Source organism: Marmota monax, unplaced genomic scaffold (assembly GCF_021218885.2).
Source record: "Marmota monax isolate L192 unplaced genomic scaffold, Marmota_monax_Labrador192_F-V1.1 WCK01_AAM20220418_F8-fsc00024, whole genome shotgun sequence".
In the NCBI taxonomy this organism is placed as follows: domain Eukaryota; kingdom Metazoa; phylum Chordata; class Mammalia; order Rodentia; family Sciuridae; genus Marmota; species Marmota monax.
The window spans coordinates 3,653,635-3,672,306 of record NW_026695224.1 but is presented as its reverse complement, the minus strand read 5'-3'; the positions used below and the strand labels follow the sequence as shown (position 1 = coordinate 3,672,306).

General features: G+C 44.1%; 1 protein-coding gene and 1 long non-coding RNA gene across 2 annotated transcripts in view; one reads left to right on the top strand and one right to left on the bottom strand.

The window, feature by feature from the left end:
* LOC131423832 (uncharacterized) overlaps positions 1 to 13,638 on the bottom strand; it is a 48,157-nt gene extending 34,519 nt beyond the window's left edge. The window contains exon 1 of the long non-coding RNA XR_009225906.1: positions 13,547 to 13,638. This is a non-coding gene — a long non-coding RNA (uncharacterized LOC131423832). The remainder of the gene's footprint in view (positions 1 to 13,546) is intronic.
* Positions 13,639 to 14,296: 658 nt separating this feature from the next.
* Positions 14,297 to 17,762, top strand: Cbln1 (cerebellin 1 precursor). The gene is made up of 3 exons (XM_046435135.2): positions 14,297 to 14,573; positions 14,737 to 14,856; positions 16,113 to 17,762. Exons 1-3 carry the CDS (start codon positions 14,310 to 14,312, stop codon positions 16,308 to 16,310), a joined length of 582 nt encoding a protein of 193 aa, XP_046291091.1. The 5' UTR covers positions 14,297 to 14,309; the 3' UTR covers positions 16,311 to 17,762.
* Positions 17,763 to 18,672: the final 910 nt, after the last annotated feature.

Here is an 18,672-nt window from a genome sequence, read left to right as displayed (position 1 = left end):
AACAGCCTTGGGAAAGTCACGAAAGCACATTCGTACTAAAGTGTAAATGACTCACAGTCCTTTCTATTTTTATGGTGGGGAGGTGCTTTAGAACATAAGGGCACTAATGAAGTAAAAGGGGAAGGAAGGAATGTTCCCTTAGACAAAAGGCAGGGAAGGGGGAAGGTGGCAATGACCAAAACAAACCATCTCTTTTCATGTGGCCAGCTCCACCTAGTCCAGCTCCAGGGGTGTGCGGGAACAAAGAGATGTCATATACAGAGGTGTCTATGCCATCCTACTGAGGTGGGTACAGCTTAGGGGGGACACAGATCAAGAGACTCTCAGAGTGATTATTCCAAGACCGAAACGGAAATGTATCCAATAGCCTCTCTAGGCCAGAGGAGAACTGAGTATGACAGGAGCATAGGAAAGACCACTCCGTCTCAAGTATCACGACCACTGGCAGCCCCCGTGTCACTCTTCCTTACCTTGTAATTCAGGCAGGTCACTTGAAGTCTCTGGGCCTCAGTTTTGCCATATGTAAACAGGGAAAATACTACCTTCACTTCACATCTCATAGGTGGGTGACAAGGCTGTGTGGGGCACAACTGGGATCATGGGTTGTTAATAGCTAAGAACACAGTCTCCGGAGTCTGAATGAACAGGCTGAGATCTGCACCCCATGTTCTCACAGGGCATAGTGCGATCTATCTAACCTTTCATTTCTCATCAGCAAAATGAGACAAAAGTACCTTGTCCATAAGATTATTTCAATGACTAACTGAAATAATGCATGTGGAGAACTGAGTATATAGCATTTATTACTTTTTATATTAACTATTAAAAGCAATATGAAAAATATTACAGAGTATTATAGGGATGTTTAGCACATGGAATATAAACTCTTTGCTTGTTGTAATAGTTCTGAGCCCTTTCAGATAGCTAAAGTCAGATTTTGATATGTAAATGTGGCAAACTTCTCTTTGCTCTGCAAAGGACTAATCTTATTATTAGCATTGCTTAGTGGATATTGAGCTTCCTTGAGGCCCAGCATTTAGTTCTAGATATTAGTTTAAATATTTTCTTTGAATGATATTTGAATTGCCAGATTCTAGATTCTTCTGGCTGTCAAAGTCTCCTTTGTAATTTTGTAAAGAGGCTAAAACTGCTGTTCTGACTACAGAAGGGATGTGTCATTTTCCAAGGTATATTAAACCTGTGGTTCACTATAACTCTGTGCCTGCTGGCATAGAAACAGAGTAACCTGAACTTTATTTGGTGAAGAAACATTGAGTGGAAGAGCTAGGACATTATTTTAGCTATCTTTCATTTTCAAGTCATTGTGGCTTAAGCCTGTTAAGACACTGGCCATTCTCCTTTCCTCCTTCTGCCTTCAGTTTGCTGAGCAAGTGACTCAGTAACTTTCTAATTCACAGGTTTTTCCTTAAAAAAAGAAAAGAAAATGTAATTTGATAGTCAAATCAACATTAAGCATTATAAACTAGAAGCACACACACACACACACACACACAAATCTGATGGCATTCATTTGGTTCTCAGACCCTTACTACCTTTTTTTCTCAAGCACTTTTTTCATGCTAAAGGGCCAATAGAACATGAATGTAAAGCAGATGCATTTTGGAAAACAAAATAAAACACATCTGAAAATCTTACACACCTCAAAGTTATGCTTAATTAAGTTTGAGAATGTAATAAGTTCATTGGGTTAAACTTTGGATGGCTTGGTGATTCCCATGGGACGTCCCTGTCTGTGTAATACACAATGGTCAGACGACACTTTGCAAATTACTGCTCTGATCACAGCACACAAGGAAAATTCATATTTTTTACAATACATTTTGGAAAATGAGGTTGGTCTTTATAAAATAAAGCTCTTTTTGGTGGTATGAGGTTAGGTGAACCTCCTTGTCAATGCAAAAAGGAAGTGATAGGTACAAAAGTTGGGTAGGAGAGGGGGCAACAGAATAAAGGGCTTTGTGTAAGTGATGGGAAAGAAACATTAGTAGCACATTTCAATAAAATGAGATTTTAACATATTTGAAACACTAAATCTTCAAAATGACAGAAAAGATAAACGATTCACGAACTCATTAGGTCCTGTTAAATCCCCAATTGGGAAGTGCAGTGAGTATCTACACATTTAACCCATCAGCTCACTTTGCACAGAGTTGTTAATATATTTATTATATTATATATATATATATATATATATATATATATATATATATATATATTTAATATATTTGCACATGTTATTGATATATTTTTTTCCAAAAGGACATATTGGTGGATTGCCCACATCCACTACTAGCCATTATCATTTAACCTGGCAAAAATAAGCATTCATCCTACAGTTAAACAAACAAACAAACAAACAAAAAAAACTGAATGGAATAAGAATTAGGAATAAATATAGGAATAAGTGTCTTATCATTATGTTGTGACCAGGTTTAAGGCATATGAATTTTATTTTCATACAGTAACTGATTAAAACCTATATGTTAAAAGATAGTGCAGTATCAGCAACATATTACCCTCAACGCACTCCCAAAATGTCAGATGGCAAAAGCGTCATTTACATAACTGCTTGTAGTTTGTTCCTTTGCTTTTGTCTTTTCTCTGTGCATCCTTGTAACAATTTTTTAAAGTAGAATATAATTGTTACATTAACAGCTGTAGAAATAATTACAAGGTATAGAAAAGCCAATAATCTCTTTCTGGCAGTAATATATATGGAACACCATTTAAGAACAGAGGGGAAAAAAAAGAGCAAAAGGTTTATCATCTTTAAGAATTTTCAAACTAAATGTTATTGCCTAAAGAAAAAAAATATTTGTATTTAAGGTCAAATTAGAGTTAACTACTAGTTAAAACACCAGATAGCCATCATCCAAGTCAGCAGAAGTGTCTTTTTGAGGGGCAGGGTTACAGGAGAAAGGGAACAGGTTTTTAGAGGTAGAAGACAGAAAATCATCTCACCTCTGCCAGTTGAATGATCTTGGAAAATCAGTTTGCCTCTGCTGTACTACATTTAGACATCCCAAAAATTGATAATAAACACCTGAAAGCTACATGCTGAGGTAAATATGCATTTGTCTGTGAAAGTAATGGTAGTTTTTCAATATAAAGTACTCTGCAATTCCATCCAGCTATACATACCTGTGTAGGTTCCTAATGGTGTTTTCTAAATGGTTAAAAGATAATTTTCCTAATGGGATTAACCTGATGCTTTTCTTAAACATGTAACCTTGATTCTGCTCAACAAAACAATGCTTTAATTAGAGCACTGCACATAATAAAGGTTATCCTACTTTCTTAGACATTCACAAAAGAGAACTACTTTTGAAAAAGATGTGTTTGTGCTGGGAAGAAAGGATGCCTACTGCTAATTACGAATAATGTATTGTTGAAAGCCAAAAAGGGCCTGAGAGGCACTTCTGTGAACATCCTTATGTGTGGTTTGCAAGGTTGAAGAAGAGGGGGAAAAAGTGCCTCCGTGATACCAATGGATATGTACATTTCAATGTTATTAAAAGGAAACTCTCTTTGAGGCATACAGGAAAACTGTATTAAAATACATTTCCTCAAGTATGGAAGTAGAACGCCAGAACTACAAAAAAAAGTTGAAAAAAATTATACTTCTAACCCAAAATAATAAATCAGTGTGTTGATAGACATTCTCCAGTCTTCTTCTATAAAAATGCTTTTTACAGAAATGTTATAATTTTAAAAATACTTCCTATAATCTGTCTCTTGTTTTTTTTTCCCATTTAGTATGAAATAGATTTTTGTGGGCATTCATTTGGAAATTGCTTCAAAAACAAAGGGAAAGCACATTTTAATTGAAATAATTCAGTGGGAATGGAGAAATCATGAAGTGCCCCAAATAATTCTCATGTCATTGGACTGAAGCAAATATATTTTCATTTAAAATGAATGGGGATAACGAAACTGATTTAGGTCTCTATATTTATCCTGTTGTCAAAACAAAAACAACTCTGTAGTTCTATCTAGCAACAATATTATAGGGAACAAAAGAAAAAGGTAACTCTAAATTTGCAAAAGGGTCATTTCTTCAGACTACCAAACCCCATCTGTTTATCAACTCCATCCCTTAGGCCTAAAACGAATCTTCCTGAAGCAATGACAGAATTCTTGCCAAGTGACTAGGATGTAAACACCCTTTTGGTGGCAGAATGAGACATATGCTCTAAAGAAAGTGGTTCAAACAGGCAAGTGGGTTTCCACAGAGCAAACGAGAGCCCTCATACACGGCTTCGTCTTCAGAGCTTGGTCTGCGCTTGCGTGGTAGCTCTTTGTTTCATCCCCGGGTAATGGCGGCACACTGTTTCTGTGATTCCTTACACTAATGAACTGCTATAAATTTGTTTTTTATATTCCAGAGAGCCCTAACTTCAGCTTCTGTGCAATGCTTAGGATGCACCCTATATTCCAGGCTCACCTTTTGCAAGGTGTACTCTCAGCATTGTGGGCGATTTCATGGGAGAATATTCTATTTAAAGAACTACTGTCCCAGCATAATATAAAAAAAAATCATTTATGAAGATGCAAAAGACATGAAACCTCTCAATAATGTTTGCACAAGCACAATGCTAGAGCCTCCCTTCCCCACTCCCCAGTGGGGTTGGGGGAGAGTACTCATTTGTCAGAAGAGGGATAGGAAAATGTCTGGAGTGGTCATAGGAGGGGAAATTCTCTAGGGAAGATCCTCCAGAGGATACATGCCTTCTTGGGCCCCAAAGTGTAAGGTCAGACAGGCAAGATGCTGGTTATCTGATGCAAAAGAGAGAGGGAAGGAAGGAAGTCTGATCCAGAAACAGTCTCTATACATCTTAGTTTTGACTTCAAACACAGGTATCAAATTTTTCTCTTGGACAATACACTTTAAAAGAATATTTTAAAAACAAGGAATATTTAAAGGACACATCAAAATTTATTTAAAAAACTTAAAGACTAAAACCCAGGAAACCACTCTCAAATGGCAAAATGTACCAATGCAACATCATAACTACCTTCACCTTTCATTTTGAGGCAGCCAGACTCAATCTTTGAAGTTGCTTAAATTTAAAAACAGAAATGACAACATAAAATTTATAATGTTGATTTTCCAATTAAATCCCTAGATAGAAATGGAAAGAAACTTAAATGTCATATAGAAAACAGCCAAATCTGAGTTGTGAGATATCTTTTTAAGGATATTTCGACAGGAAAAAACCCAACTTTTATAATTGTGTAGCTGTCTAGATTAGGTGGTCACCCTCATCCATAAAGTGGGGAATAATTTTAAATTAGAATTAGAGTGATACATTTATAAGCATAATGACATGATTGCTACAAAATTTAATCTCTTCCTCAGATGGCAGGATGTTTTGTTGGTTTTGTTCACTGATAAATGTCCAGTTCCTACAACCTATATCACGTGATAGGTGTTCAATACACATTTGTTGAATAAACATAGGGGAAAAAGCTAGGTAGGTGGCACAGGCAACTTAGGGAGACCCTGTCTCCAACTGAAAAGGGCCAGGGATCTAGCTCAGTGGTACCCAGTACAGTACACACACATACACACACATGCACACACAAATGCATGATGTGATTGTGAAACTGAATCAACTGTGCATACATTGTTATTGAAGTACAAAAAGAGCCTTTTTTTTTCAAATTTAGGGATGAGGACTTTCAATAGAATATAACTATCCATCAATATTAAAGAAAGATATTATTGTTGCCTGGATTTTTATACAACAAAACAAAAGCCAATGGCCAAGAACAAAGTCACCTGGCAGTAGAGAATACACCTGAGTTCCAATTCTAAAACTCCTGCTACCTGGGTATCTGAAGAGGAGGCAGCGCTCAGGTATTGGTCAGCATGTGCCCAAGTGCTAGGCTAAGGCTAATCATATAGATGGCTTCACTCCATCCTTACAATCAGCCTTTAAGGTTGACACCTGTTATTTGATGGTGAGGATACTAAGTGCAGAGGTTACACAGCTCATCACAGGGCTCTCATCCAAAGAATACTGGAATGGGACTTTAGCCCTTCCTTGCATTCTGGTTTTAGAGTCACTGCACAAGAACCACTGTGTCATGCACACTGGCTCACAGGAATTTAACCTCCCTGGGCCTCAATCTGTAAAATGTAGGCAACTGGTTCAATAAGAATTAGGGTTTGAGACAATTAAAGTTCAAGGTACTCCAAAATTCTGGTCTTTATCTAAAAATTCCATAGAAATATCACCTCAATGATACCCTAGTATCTTAATACTGATGATGCATTAAAATTGGCACCAATTTCATAGTAACAGAATCTTTAAAAGCTTCATGATATTTTATATATGGTGACAAAGCTATGGATAAATTCTCATGCATCTGTAATTACTTAAAACTGTTACTGTGCAGTGTGTTGCCACAACAACCAGAGGAAACAGAAATTCAACCAGTTTGTTCTTCTAGATAAGTAAACCATAGGATTGAATAGATATTTTTTTTTTAAATTTATTTTAGCTTTCAGTACAATGTGTGGATAGCTTACTGGTCAAATAATTACTTTCTAATTTTTTTTGTATTTCCTAACTAGCCTTTAGTACTATTTTTTAATTAATTAATTAATTTGTTCTAATTTGTTGTACATGACAGCAGAATGCATTTTGATTCATAGGACACAAATGGAGCACAATTTTGCATTTCTCTGGTTGTACACAGAATCACACCATTTGTGTCTTCATACATGTACCTAGGGTAATGATGTTCATCTCATTCTACCATCTTTCCTAACTCCATACCCCCTCCCTTCTCCTCCCTCCCCTTTGCCCTATCCAAAGTTCCTCCATTCCTCCCATTCTCCCCCCCACCACCATTATCAGAGAAAACATTTGGCCTTTGGTTTTTTGGGATTGGCTTACTTCACTTAACATGATATTCTCCAACTCCGTTTACCTGCAAACTTTAGTACTATTTTGGTAAGAACCTCAAACAATACTAGGATATAGGTGTAAAATGGATAGTTAAATTAAATGACTGACTAAAAGTCCCTCATAAGTATATAAATATTAAAATATATTTTATTGAGACTTGCTTCCAATCTGTTATTCTAAAATCTAAGATATCACCTATTTTATATAATAATAAAATCCTTATTTGTTTAGAACATGCATAGATAAAAGTTTATAAGCTTAAAAATTGAATAGTAGGAATTGTCATGCTTTCCCAATAATAAAATACATTTTGGTTCACCTATTTTAAATACAATAGCTTTATGAATTCACAAAATAATATGATACTTCTCAAGATACTAATATATTCTTGTTCTGCAAGACTATAGGATGAAATCTATTTGGAAATTTAGCATTTGCTACTTTAAAAAATAGTACTTTAATATCTCCACCTTAATACTCTCAAGACTACATATATAAACTTACATTTATCAATAATAAATTCTTAAAATTTAGGAAGAATACATTTGTTTGAAATACATAACTTTGGTAATGTCATGCAGCTAATTTAAATTTGTAATCAATCAGGGTTTAATGTACCACATTTTTTTTCCTATGATACCATTAATGACCAAACAACTAATGGTTCTATAAAAAGGATAAAATACATCAAATTTATCTTATTTCTAAAGGTGAAGCAAGATTTTATACTGATACAGGATATCCATGAGCTCCCAGGAGGCAATAAAATTAAATTCCCTTCAAATGGAGAGATTTTAATGAAAAGGTGTTGGCAGGACAAAGGGGCCCAACATGAGATGCCGAGAACCCACTGGCAAAGCTCCACCCTCAGACAGAAGTCAGAAAGGGAGGAAAGAGTGCTATGGGAGTGAGAGATGGAGCTGGCAGAGCAGGGCCACCGAGCAGAGTTGTGATACTGAGGGGGAAGCCACAGACAGAGACTTATCAGCATCATTTCTACACACTGCCTGGCTGAAACAGGAAGGGAGCAGGAAGAAACATCCTAGTTTCTCTGTTCCCATCTGTCTGTGATCTCTGGCTGGTATCTTCCACAGGCAGACCCAGTGGAAGACCATTGGTAGGGGTCAGCTTCAGGGGCCAGCACAGGGAAGGAGGCAGAATGGCTCAGTGGTGGGAAGCACATTCCTCTGCGAGCTCAAATTTTTATGCATAATCTGTCACTGAGGCCTGATGTGTGTCAGGGGAGACGGAACATGCTTTTCTGATCTAATTTCTAGTAGAAAATATCATTTGGGTATATTCCCCCAGAACAGAATAGTTTTAAAAAAAATGCAAGCCCTCACCCCCCATTTTCTGCATTTTCCTCCCTTCAAACTCTATTTAAATTTTCTTATTCCTTTTCCTTCTTGTAACATGGAAATCCATGATTCAATAAATCCTCCAGTTGGGGAATTTTTTCTAAGATCCCATCCTAAGAGCTTTCTGAACCATGGGGAAACTTTATACAATCATCAATGAATATAAGATGCAGGAAAGTTCCCTGAGATTTTCATTAAAACTGGTGATAACTTTTCCCAAATGTTATTCTAGCCACCTACAGATAACACAGTTGCTTTGATAAATGCCAGATGCATTTGAAGTACATCCCTGAAATATTTGTATGAATGCTCTCAAATCTGTTAATTTTATATGTGTAACTTTTGTCTGTCTTTTGGTTATAGGATAAAGGTAGACAAATACAAAGAATAATCAAAACTACTACTTTCAAGAAGACTTCTTAGTAAAACTGGAAGGAAGAGTCATAATGTGGGTTCTTCAGCTTTGCATTGCTGACAGTGGCTCACATGAACCCTGGTCTTGCACATTGTGGGCCCTCTGTGGATGTTTGCTGAATTGGCTAAACCCTGGTTTGTCCCATAATCAACCATCCCAAACAGTGCACAGATAATTACTTATTGGAAACATTCCAACTAGTGTTTGATGTTACCTATGTGTTTTTTTCTCTCAAGAGCAGCTCTGTAGGATTATATTATGTTTTTTTCCCTTGACCTTAATGTCATCTACTTGAATAACAGCTTCATACAAAATTCCTGCCAGCACATACCACAGCAGATTCTAGGCATCATTTTGAAAATGGTGTCAGCATCTTTTAATTGAGAAGACATACAGTCTCTCCTTCTGAACACAGGCTTAAAAAAAATGCATACTTGATACTAACATAAGAGCTAAAGATATTTTAAATGTATTCTTTGATTTTTTAAGATCAAAAAAAATATTTCAAAGATTCAAAACCTGGCCTTTGTTAAAAATTAATACTGCCTTTCCTGCATTTAATAAAGGTGTCCAATTACAAAGTTAATTTCAAAACACAACTTTTAAAATTTAAACAGCAAAAACGTTGCATTTAATATAAACATAAATTGGCAAGAAATGCAAACCCATTAAGATGGAGGTATTGGTGAAAGTTAAAATATTACTTCACAATTCATACAGCTTAGAATCATTCCTATATTTTATACTGTATATCTAGGCATTAACTTGAAATGACCTTGACCCTTGATACCTAAATTTAACAGTCTTCAGAACAAAGTAGACTTTCTCATCTGCTTTAAGAGCAAATGAAACAAGTCCTAGGAAGGATACTGTCTGGGCCTTTGAACCAAGACTAAAAGAGATGAAATCCTGTTTGATATATATAAACATTAGAGAATCCATTTTGATTTAATAAAAAGAGGAGTTTGTTTCATATCCTGTGAGAAAGTATTCCCTTTTCCTGAAAATGCTCTCATCCCAACAGAGGGTTCCCCCCTTCCAGAGTGGGGTAGGGAGCAAGTGGGTTGCCATGAATATAAAATATCAATCAAGATTGCTACTACATTCACTTCTCAAAATGCACTGTGGTGGAGAATTCAAAGCATATTGAGGAAATAAACCTTTGACTTCACCAAAATGTAAAGCCCCATTTAAAGCCAAAGGTGAAGAATATAACAGCAATGGTAGAAATTATTTGTTATTTTGCAGTTCTCTACATCTTCATAACACATTACTGAAAAAGCTTCAGAGAAGTGGCCTTTATATACTTTACCAATATTCCAACACCTGAAAAACCTTAGAAAGTTAAACCCTATGGTCACACATTTCAGAAACAATGAGATTCAATACTTTTCCTTTTTAGACTCTAAGATTTTCATTAGCTAAGGAATAATGAGGAATTTTACGTAGCTCTCCATAAAGAAACGAAATTTTCACCTTTCTAGGAACCTAATAATAAAAGACAAAACTGATTCCTACAAAATATCGCTTTTAAAATCTTTTAGAATTGAATGTTACAATTGTTTATTTATACTGACGGAGGTCTACCATTTAAGGGACATTGACTTCAAAGTCAAACCTCAAATAATATCATGGTTGACAGTATCTAATTTCATGTCTACCTGAGTCTTGAAGACTGAAAAGAACCACGACAAACACATCTATCCTTTCAGCTACTCCATCATTGTTCATCACTATTTTTATGTGTAGAATGTACTGCTGCTGACCCTTTGAGAAGATCTAGGGTAGATGTCTGAGGCTTCTGCCTGCCCAGCATCCCTTTTCTAATTTCCCTCTACTCTAGACCATGAGGAGCAAACACCAAATCCTTCTTAGGGGAGAGCAGCTGGATCCAATCTTAGTCAACCAACAGTCCATTCACATTCAGGGAGAGGATGTGACTCATACAATCCTTGTAAGAACAGTTATGGGACTTTAGCTGCAAATATTGACCAAAAAAAGTACCCTCTTTTTCTTGCTAGGTCTAATTTGGGAGTACTTTCTCAGGGGATATCATATGGAAATAATCTGTCTAACAGTGAAGCCAAAACTGGAAAAGAGATCCTGGTAACCTTGACTGACAGGCCCAACCATGCCTTAAATGGCAAGACCTATCCTAGAGTTTTTGCATAAAATAAACGAAATCCTTAAGCTAGTTTGAATTGGTGTTGTCACTTGCAGCTAAAAGAATCCTGACTCCACAAACAGGAGAAGCCCAAAAATTAACAAGACTAATTTTGAGGTTTCTAATGGGCTTTTCCCTCATACACGACTTCCTTTAATCCTTAAAATTCAGTAAGACATCTATTAACATTTTAAATTAATATACATTAGATTTTGAACACATATTATATGGAAAGGGGCGGGGAAATCTAGGAGAGTGATGGATTTGAAACCTCACATGGGAGAAAAGTGGAGGTTCCTTATATCAAGGCTTAATAGATATTCATCAGAAGAAAGAATAGACACTGGGGCTGGGGTTGTGGCTCAGTGGTAGAGCACTCGGCTAGCATGTGCAAGGTCCTGGGTTCGATCCTCAGCACCACATATAAATAGAGGTATTGTGTGCAATTACAACTAAAAAATAAATAAATTTTTAAAAAAAGAATAGACACTAATTCCTGAATGACACCTTAGGAGGCTGGTGTAAGTAGGCAGTCTAGAGGTGGTATACCCCAAATGGGCAGCCTTATGAGAATGGCTCAAACAACAGAACACAGAGTCAGGCTAGATGTGAGGGTCCTTAGACTTTTCACATCTAGGTCAGTGCAGCCATTGTCACTGAGGTAGGGAAATAAGAGAGGCTGAGTTTGGGAGACAGGGAGAGAGACAAAAGGAAGGATCTAATCATGCCTGCAGGGTATGTAAACACAGAGGTCTAGCAGGCCCTTAAAATGACAGGTCTGGACCAAAGAGAAGCTGAGATGGAAATACAAGATGGAGGATCACTGGCTGCTACATGGCATTTCAGGGCCCAGCAAAACCCGCTTGAGCTTCAATGAAGAGAAAACCAAGAGGCTGGTGACCACCTGCCTGTAGGTAATACTAGTCCTACCTGGGCGCTCCATGAAAACAGCACTACCTCCGACCCCCCAAATCTCTGGCTCTTGGACCCAACCCCACAAGGAGGCACTCAGTAAACATCTGTGGAATGACCGACAATGTCACTAGCTCCAGGGCACTGAGAGAATGAGACTGGTCCTACACAGGTGTTTTTCCAGGTACCTGCCACGGTTGGCGCTGCCAGTGCTCTCACATTAGGCCTGATCACAGCTGGCAATGCTTTCTGGGGATGTCTCAAAAAGACAGAAGCTGGAAAAATATACTCTTGTTTTAATTTAAAGGTAAACGGCTGCCTCTTTGTCCACCCCTTCCCTTTCTCCTGGCTCACCCAGTGACCCGGCCAGCCTCTGCCAGAGGCGGGGGTTGGAGATGGGGTTTCTCCTGGTAGGTCTTTAAACTATCAAATAAGTCTCAAAGAAACAAAGGAGATGGAGAAGAGGACAGGTGTGGCTGCTGGGGATTCTGAGGGCTTGTCACCGAGGGTAGAGACTATTCTAGGAGGGACGGCAGACCCTGTCAACCATAAGTCCTGATGCGGAGGGTAGTTGCCATCAGCAGGGGCCCCGTGTCTCTCCAGATCCCAAGGTCGGCGCCAGCCCACTACTGGACCACGTCGATGGCTTGGCTGAACACGGTTGCTTCAAGGCGACCCGGCAGAAGACCAGAGCGCCAAGAGTCCCTTAGTCAGCATCCCCGACTCGCCTTTGCTTGGGATCTGAAGCAGGAACCTTTGCTTTGGAATTGACAGATCCGCTGGCTCTCCAGCCTCCCTCGGTTTAAAGGCGCGCGTCCATCCTTCAGGTATCCGCCATCCCACACCCAAGCTGGGGCGCTCCCTTTCTCTTCCGATCTCCTCCTCATTTCCTCTCTCTCCGGCAGTTAGCAAACCCATATTTTTACTTTCATGTTTATGTATTTGGTTTTAAGTCTAAGAGAGGGGGGAGAGAATTCCTTTGAGGTCAAAATGACCCTCGAAAAATAGTCCAGAAATTATTTTGGTGTCAACGCTCAAGGCAATGAAGTGCAAGTACACGTGGATAAAGCATGCAGTAAAGGTGCACAAAAATACGGATGCAAATATAAATTTTAAATGCAAAAGAGAAAAACTATTAAGTAAGCAGCCTGTGCGCGATGCCCCGTACTTGCTACTCCCTTGCACACTGGATTGTAAGGGGCACGAAGCCTGGCCTCAAAGGCAGGCCTCATTCTCTTCTGCCCACCACCGCATCCTCAGCTCCCACCCCAGTGCTAGTACTTCATACGGGTTCAATAATTTATCCTGAATAAGCGACGAATGAGTAAGTGAAGGAATGGACGCTCCATCTGCCCTCCGGAGCCCGCAGAGCCAGCGCTTTGATGGGTGGGCGAGAGCGGGAGGCCAAGCTCCACCCCAGTGGCCAGGAGCTGGGGAAGGAACTACCAAGATCCTCAAACCCCAGCGCCCAGCCTGAACACCCAGGCTAGTCTTTGGAGTCCGGAGAGAGCCGGCACCCCACTGCGCCACGTGCGCCTCCCCCTGAGACCACGGCGCAGACCCCGCCCCTGTCGCGCACGCACGCGCTCTGCAGCCAGGCCTCCAGGCCGGCCCCTAAACAGACTGGCCCCGCGCTCCGGCTGCCCCGCGCATCTGTGCCCACTGGGGGGCGCTCCCCTTCCACCCCGCGCACCCACCAGCGGGCGCCTCTAGGTCCTCCGCGATTCTACTAGCGACCGTGGCGCGCGCCGCCTCCTACCTGAGGGCTGGCGAGGGAGGCGCGCGGGAAGGACCGAGGGGGCTGAACGGAATCGTGGTGTGAGGCGGGAGGAGAGAGGGCGAGCGGCCGCGGCAGACGGTCCAGACGAGGGCGCGCGCGCGCGCGCGCGCGCGCTCCCCGCCCTCGCTCCCTCAGTCGACTCCCGGCCAGAGCCCAACCCTGCTGCCGCGCGCCGCCCGCCTTGCCGCGCCTAATAACATCGGCGCCCAGGGTCAGGTGGCCGCGCGCGGACAGGCCTGCCATTGGCCCGGCGGGGAGCGCGGCGCGTCAGGATTGGATAGTGGGCGGAGCCTCATCCAGGGAGGAGGCGGGGCTGCAGGAGGAGGCGGGCCAGGAGGGGCGGGGGCGGGGCCAGGCCGCGGTCCGCGCCTTTGTGCCCGGCGCGCGCTCACCGCCGGCTCCGGCTGCAGCGCCTGCTGCATCAATAATTCAGAGCGGCGGCGGCGGCAGCAGCGGCGGATGCGGGCAGGAGGCGGCGGCAACAGCGGGGACCAAGCAGCAGCGGCTATGCATCCAAGTGCGGCTGGGCAGCCGCGGCACCCCTGAGGCCCGGGTGGGGCTCCCAGAACATCGCGCGGAGGGACGCTTGTCCCATAGTGCGAGAAACAGCAGTTGTGTCCGGGGCGGCGTCGGCGAAGCTGCGCACGGAGCTGAGGAGGGGGCTTCGGAGCAGGGCTGGGGAGGGGGGGCGGCTGGCGCAGGCAGCCCCCGGGGTGGGGGCGGGGTGGGCGCGGGTGCCGCGATGCTGGGCGTCGTGGAGCTGCTGCTGCTGGGGGCTGCGTGGCTGGCAGGCCCGGCCCGAGGGCAGAATGAGACGGAGCCCATCGTGCTCGAGGGCAAGTGCCTGGTGGTGTGCGACTCCAACCCCACGTCGGATCCCACGGGCACAGCTCTGGGCATCTCTGTGCGCTCCGGAAGCGCCAAGGTGGCTTTCTCCGCTATCAGGAGCACCAACCACGAACCGTCCGAGATGAGTAATCGCACCATGATCATCTACTTCGACCAGGTGAGTGCTTCTTGCTCCCGCGGCACGCAGATTGGATTGGTGGGGGGTGGGGGGAGCGATGGAAGACGGATGCCCCATCCTGTTCAAGGGCTCTGCGGAGGCGCGGGGATGACCGTCTGGGACTGAATCCTGTCCGCTCCCCTTGGTTCCCGTTTCGTTATAGGTACTAGTGAACATCGGGAACAACTTTGATTCAGAACGCAGCACTTTCATCGCCCCGCGCAAAGGGATCTACAGTTTTAACTTCCACGTGGTAAAAGTCTACAACAGACAGACCATCCAGGTCAGCAGCCGCCTTGGGGCCAGGCCCCGGCCCCCGTAGGGGACTGCTAGCCTCGGGGGTGCGCAGGCTCTATAGAGGTGGGAGACATGACAGCTGCATGTACCCCAGGATGCTCCGAGGGACAGATAGTGGGGCCTCACAGTTCTGTGACTTGGACTGTCCCTTGCTTTCCCTGTCGCTGGCTCTTGGGACCCAGTCCCATCCCCAGAGACAGTTTTCTGCTTCCGCCTTCTGGGCCCCTCCGAACGGGGACTTTCTGTCTTGGTTGTTGCTAGCACCGCAGACAGCTCCCGTTTCCGTAAGCTTCCCGAGACTCCCGCCTTCTCCACCACCGACTGTACTCCCTACCTCTCGCCGCAGCCTAGAAGCCTGCGGGGCAGCTTGTATGCTTGCCTTCAACACCACGGACAGGCTCTTCCCCCTAACCTGACGCCCGGTGCGGACATCCCTTTGCGGACCAACGTGGGTTTTTGAACTAGCAACTCCGAACCCTGTCGGATGAAGGGTGGAGAGAGAAGGGAGGGGGCGTAGTGCCACTCCCTCCTGGCTCCAGCCACGTTCCATTCAGCATTTGCAGGCTCCCCAGGTTTCCAAAGAGATCCATATTTTCTTTGAGCGCAGACCGAGGTGTAAAGCGCTGCCGGGGCGAGGACGCTTGGCTCTGGACTGACGCTGCCGCAGCAAGGGCAAAACCAGGCAGGGGCGGGCGCGGCCAGAGCTGGGGCGGGCACTGAACCCGTGGTTCAGAGATAAAGCGCAGAGTGCAGATTGGCCTGTGATGTCTACCTAGCCAGAAGCCCTATCCCGCTTCTTCATTACCTCTCCACAGAGTCCCGGCAACTGGGACCTGGAGGGACCAGGATTTTTGTTTGTTTGTTTTTGTTTTCCGGGCACCAGAAGCTGAGTTGCCCGAGTTTCTCTTTGAGGCTAGAGAAAGCAAAGTGGTCAAAGGTCTCAGGGAGCTCTAAAGCCACCCGCTGGTTAAGGCTCAAGGGGATTTACTTGGGGCGCTCATTTGAGGAACTGGAATGAAGGTGAATCCCATTTAGCAGGCAGACCCTTCCTCTCCCACAGGTTTATGGTCTTTCCTTCCCCATTGGACCCTCAGCCTAAGCTGCAAAGCCCCCTTACTCTCGCCAAACCCTCCCAGCCAGTCCTTGGCGGCTATTATCCAAGCGCGGAGGAGGATCGCTTCTCCACCGCAGCTTGCGGACCCGCCTTGGCTGCACCTCTGAAGCTGGCTTTTCTCTTTCTAGGTGAGCCTCATGTTAAACGGGTGGCCAGTGATTTCAGCATTCGCTGGCGACCAGGACGTGACGCGGGAGGCCGCCAGCAACGGAGTCCTAATTCAAATGGAGAAAGGCGACCGAGCATACCTCAAGCTGGAGCGGGGGAACTTGATGGGGGGCTGGAAGTACTCGACCTTCTCTGGATTCCTCGTGTTTCCCCTCTGAATGGCCCAAAGCCTGGATGGAGGCCAGGAGAGGGGGGAAGGCAGGAGAAAACAGGAGGGGGAGAAAAAGTCTGAAATTAAGAGGGCGAGAAAGTAGCACCACTTGAAACTTCCTACATGTTCGCTGGCTGTATCTGGGCAAAAATGTGCGCATCTGCGGTTGGACAACTTTGTCCATTTCCTTATTAGGAGAAGTAAATTCCGCTTAGCTCTGCGCACTCACGTTTCCAAAAATAAACTCGCCTCCCCATTCCAGGTTCAGCGATCAAGCAAGTGACTGCCTCGTCATTGTTTCTGACCCCCATGTTCTGTTCCCAACAATTTATTTAAAAGAAACTTTGTACTTAACTAATAATGTAAAATCTCTCTCCCTGTCCCTCCTCTAAATCCTTCCACTTATTGAACCCTAACATGTTTCCTCTTTCTTTTTTGTTTGGAGAGGGGGTCAAATTTTTTTGTTCTCTGTTTTTGCTTTGGAATGGGGGAGGTAGTTTTAACTTGACAAGTATTGCTCTTCTTAAAACACCGCTCATGAGTTAATTAGCTGAAGATACTCTGTATCCTCGGCTGCTTGCTAGCCGAGAAAGGACTCACCGTAGTGGTGACTGGTTTAAAATATACATAAATATCTATCATTTGTACACGAAGAACTCTTCCCAGTGGAAACTGGCTGTATTTCTGTATTTCTATGTCCTATTCGGAGTGATCGTGAAATCTAAGGCTGCTCGATGTTCTGATGCTTGTCCATGCCCGCGTGCTCTGTGGCTCCACAAGGAGGTTCTTCCGGACGCTTCCTCGTCCTCTGTAACATACGTGTGAATAGCCAAGATTTAATTTTGCTTTGATCCAATAAAGTCGAAGTGGGACTTTTATTTTTCTGAAACAGCTTTCCAAACTCCGCATCTTCCCCAGTTGTGAGGTCGCAGGGGCCTGGGGTGTCCGAAGGGCGAGCAAGATTCAGAGACAGGAGAATACCACCAGAGAAAGGCCAGGCGCAAAGGCTTCTTGGAAAAGCCAGTCCCGCGCTTCTTGAACAAGGCCTAGGGCCAGCCCTGCCTTCGCCCGTGCTCGCTGCTTTGGCGCAAACGTTATGAAATTTGCCCGAAATCGTGGTAGGCCAGGCTTCAGCCATTGGCCTGGGAGTGAAGTTTGGGTTTTTCGAATTCCAAACGCATCAGGATTCATCCCAATTCGAAGACCCGAACCAGCCTGTCAGCTTTCCCACGCCTTCTGTCCCTGGATGTCCCCAACCCTCGTCGGCTCCGCAGTTCCCGAAGCAGTGTATACCACCATTGGAAGCAGTTTTATACCACCACCTCTGAATTCCGAGTCCACCCGCCGGATTACCCGGGTGTGCAGGACTGGTGATTGCGCTCATTCGCAAGACTTTTGTTCAAGAGGTTCGTCCAGGAGTTTTGATTGTATCGGAACACAATGTGAAAGCAAAATTGAAATAAACGACTTCATTTTAAGTCTGGAAGGCTGGCCCAGTAGCTTCGGCGGCCGGGAGCACCGGCAATGGGAAGCCAGGGGTGGGGGTGGGGGGCGACAAAGGGGGGGGCGGCAAGGTCAAAGGGCCAGGATTCACAGCCGGGGTGGTCCTCTCTAGTTGTGGTTTCTACTTAGAGGCTTTTTCCTGGTCGGAGGTTCAGGGTTGAATTTAATTGACTCGGGCAGAAGGATGGGAAAAGGGGGTTGGTTAATAATAGCACAACAGGCAACATTTCCCTTTGGAGAAATTTTTTTTCCTGGAGCTTTTCTGAGTTAAAGATTCACCAAGCACCGGCCTTCATTTGAAACCCGGGCCCTGATTCTCCTCCACGCGCAATCCAGAGACCGCCGGTTATTCGTAGCGGGCGCCTTCCTTGCAACCCTAGAGGCCCTAAGTCCTGCCCGGATAGGTAGGGGGTAGGTAGGAGCGGACAGAGTGCTTTTCTCCTTCTGCCCAACAGTCCCCCTTCTCCCCAGCTAGTGCCTATTCGAGGTGAGGAGGAGGATAAGGGATCTTAAAGGAATTTCAAAGAAAAACTACTCCTTTTATAAGGAGACACACTCTGTGGTCTTCCTTTTGGGAAGAAGTCAGGGACAAAAGGAGTCTTTGACCGAAGAACTACCTCCGAACAACAGCGCTGCGGGTGCAGAAACTGCTCTCCAGGTGTGTAGGGATGCTGCCAGTTGCTTCGCCCTAGATTTGAAGCTTGGAGGCCCTGTGGTTGGGGAGCCACACCCGAGGAAGCTTTGTCCAGAACACCTCGGAGTTCGGCTGGCTGAGGGGCGTTCCCCTTCCTGAGGGCAGGAACAGCAGGGTTTTGTTCTCCTGGCTGAGGCAATAGGGGACCACAGGAGTGTGTTCCAGCTAGGTG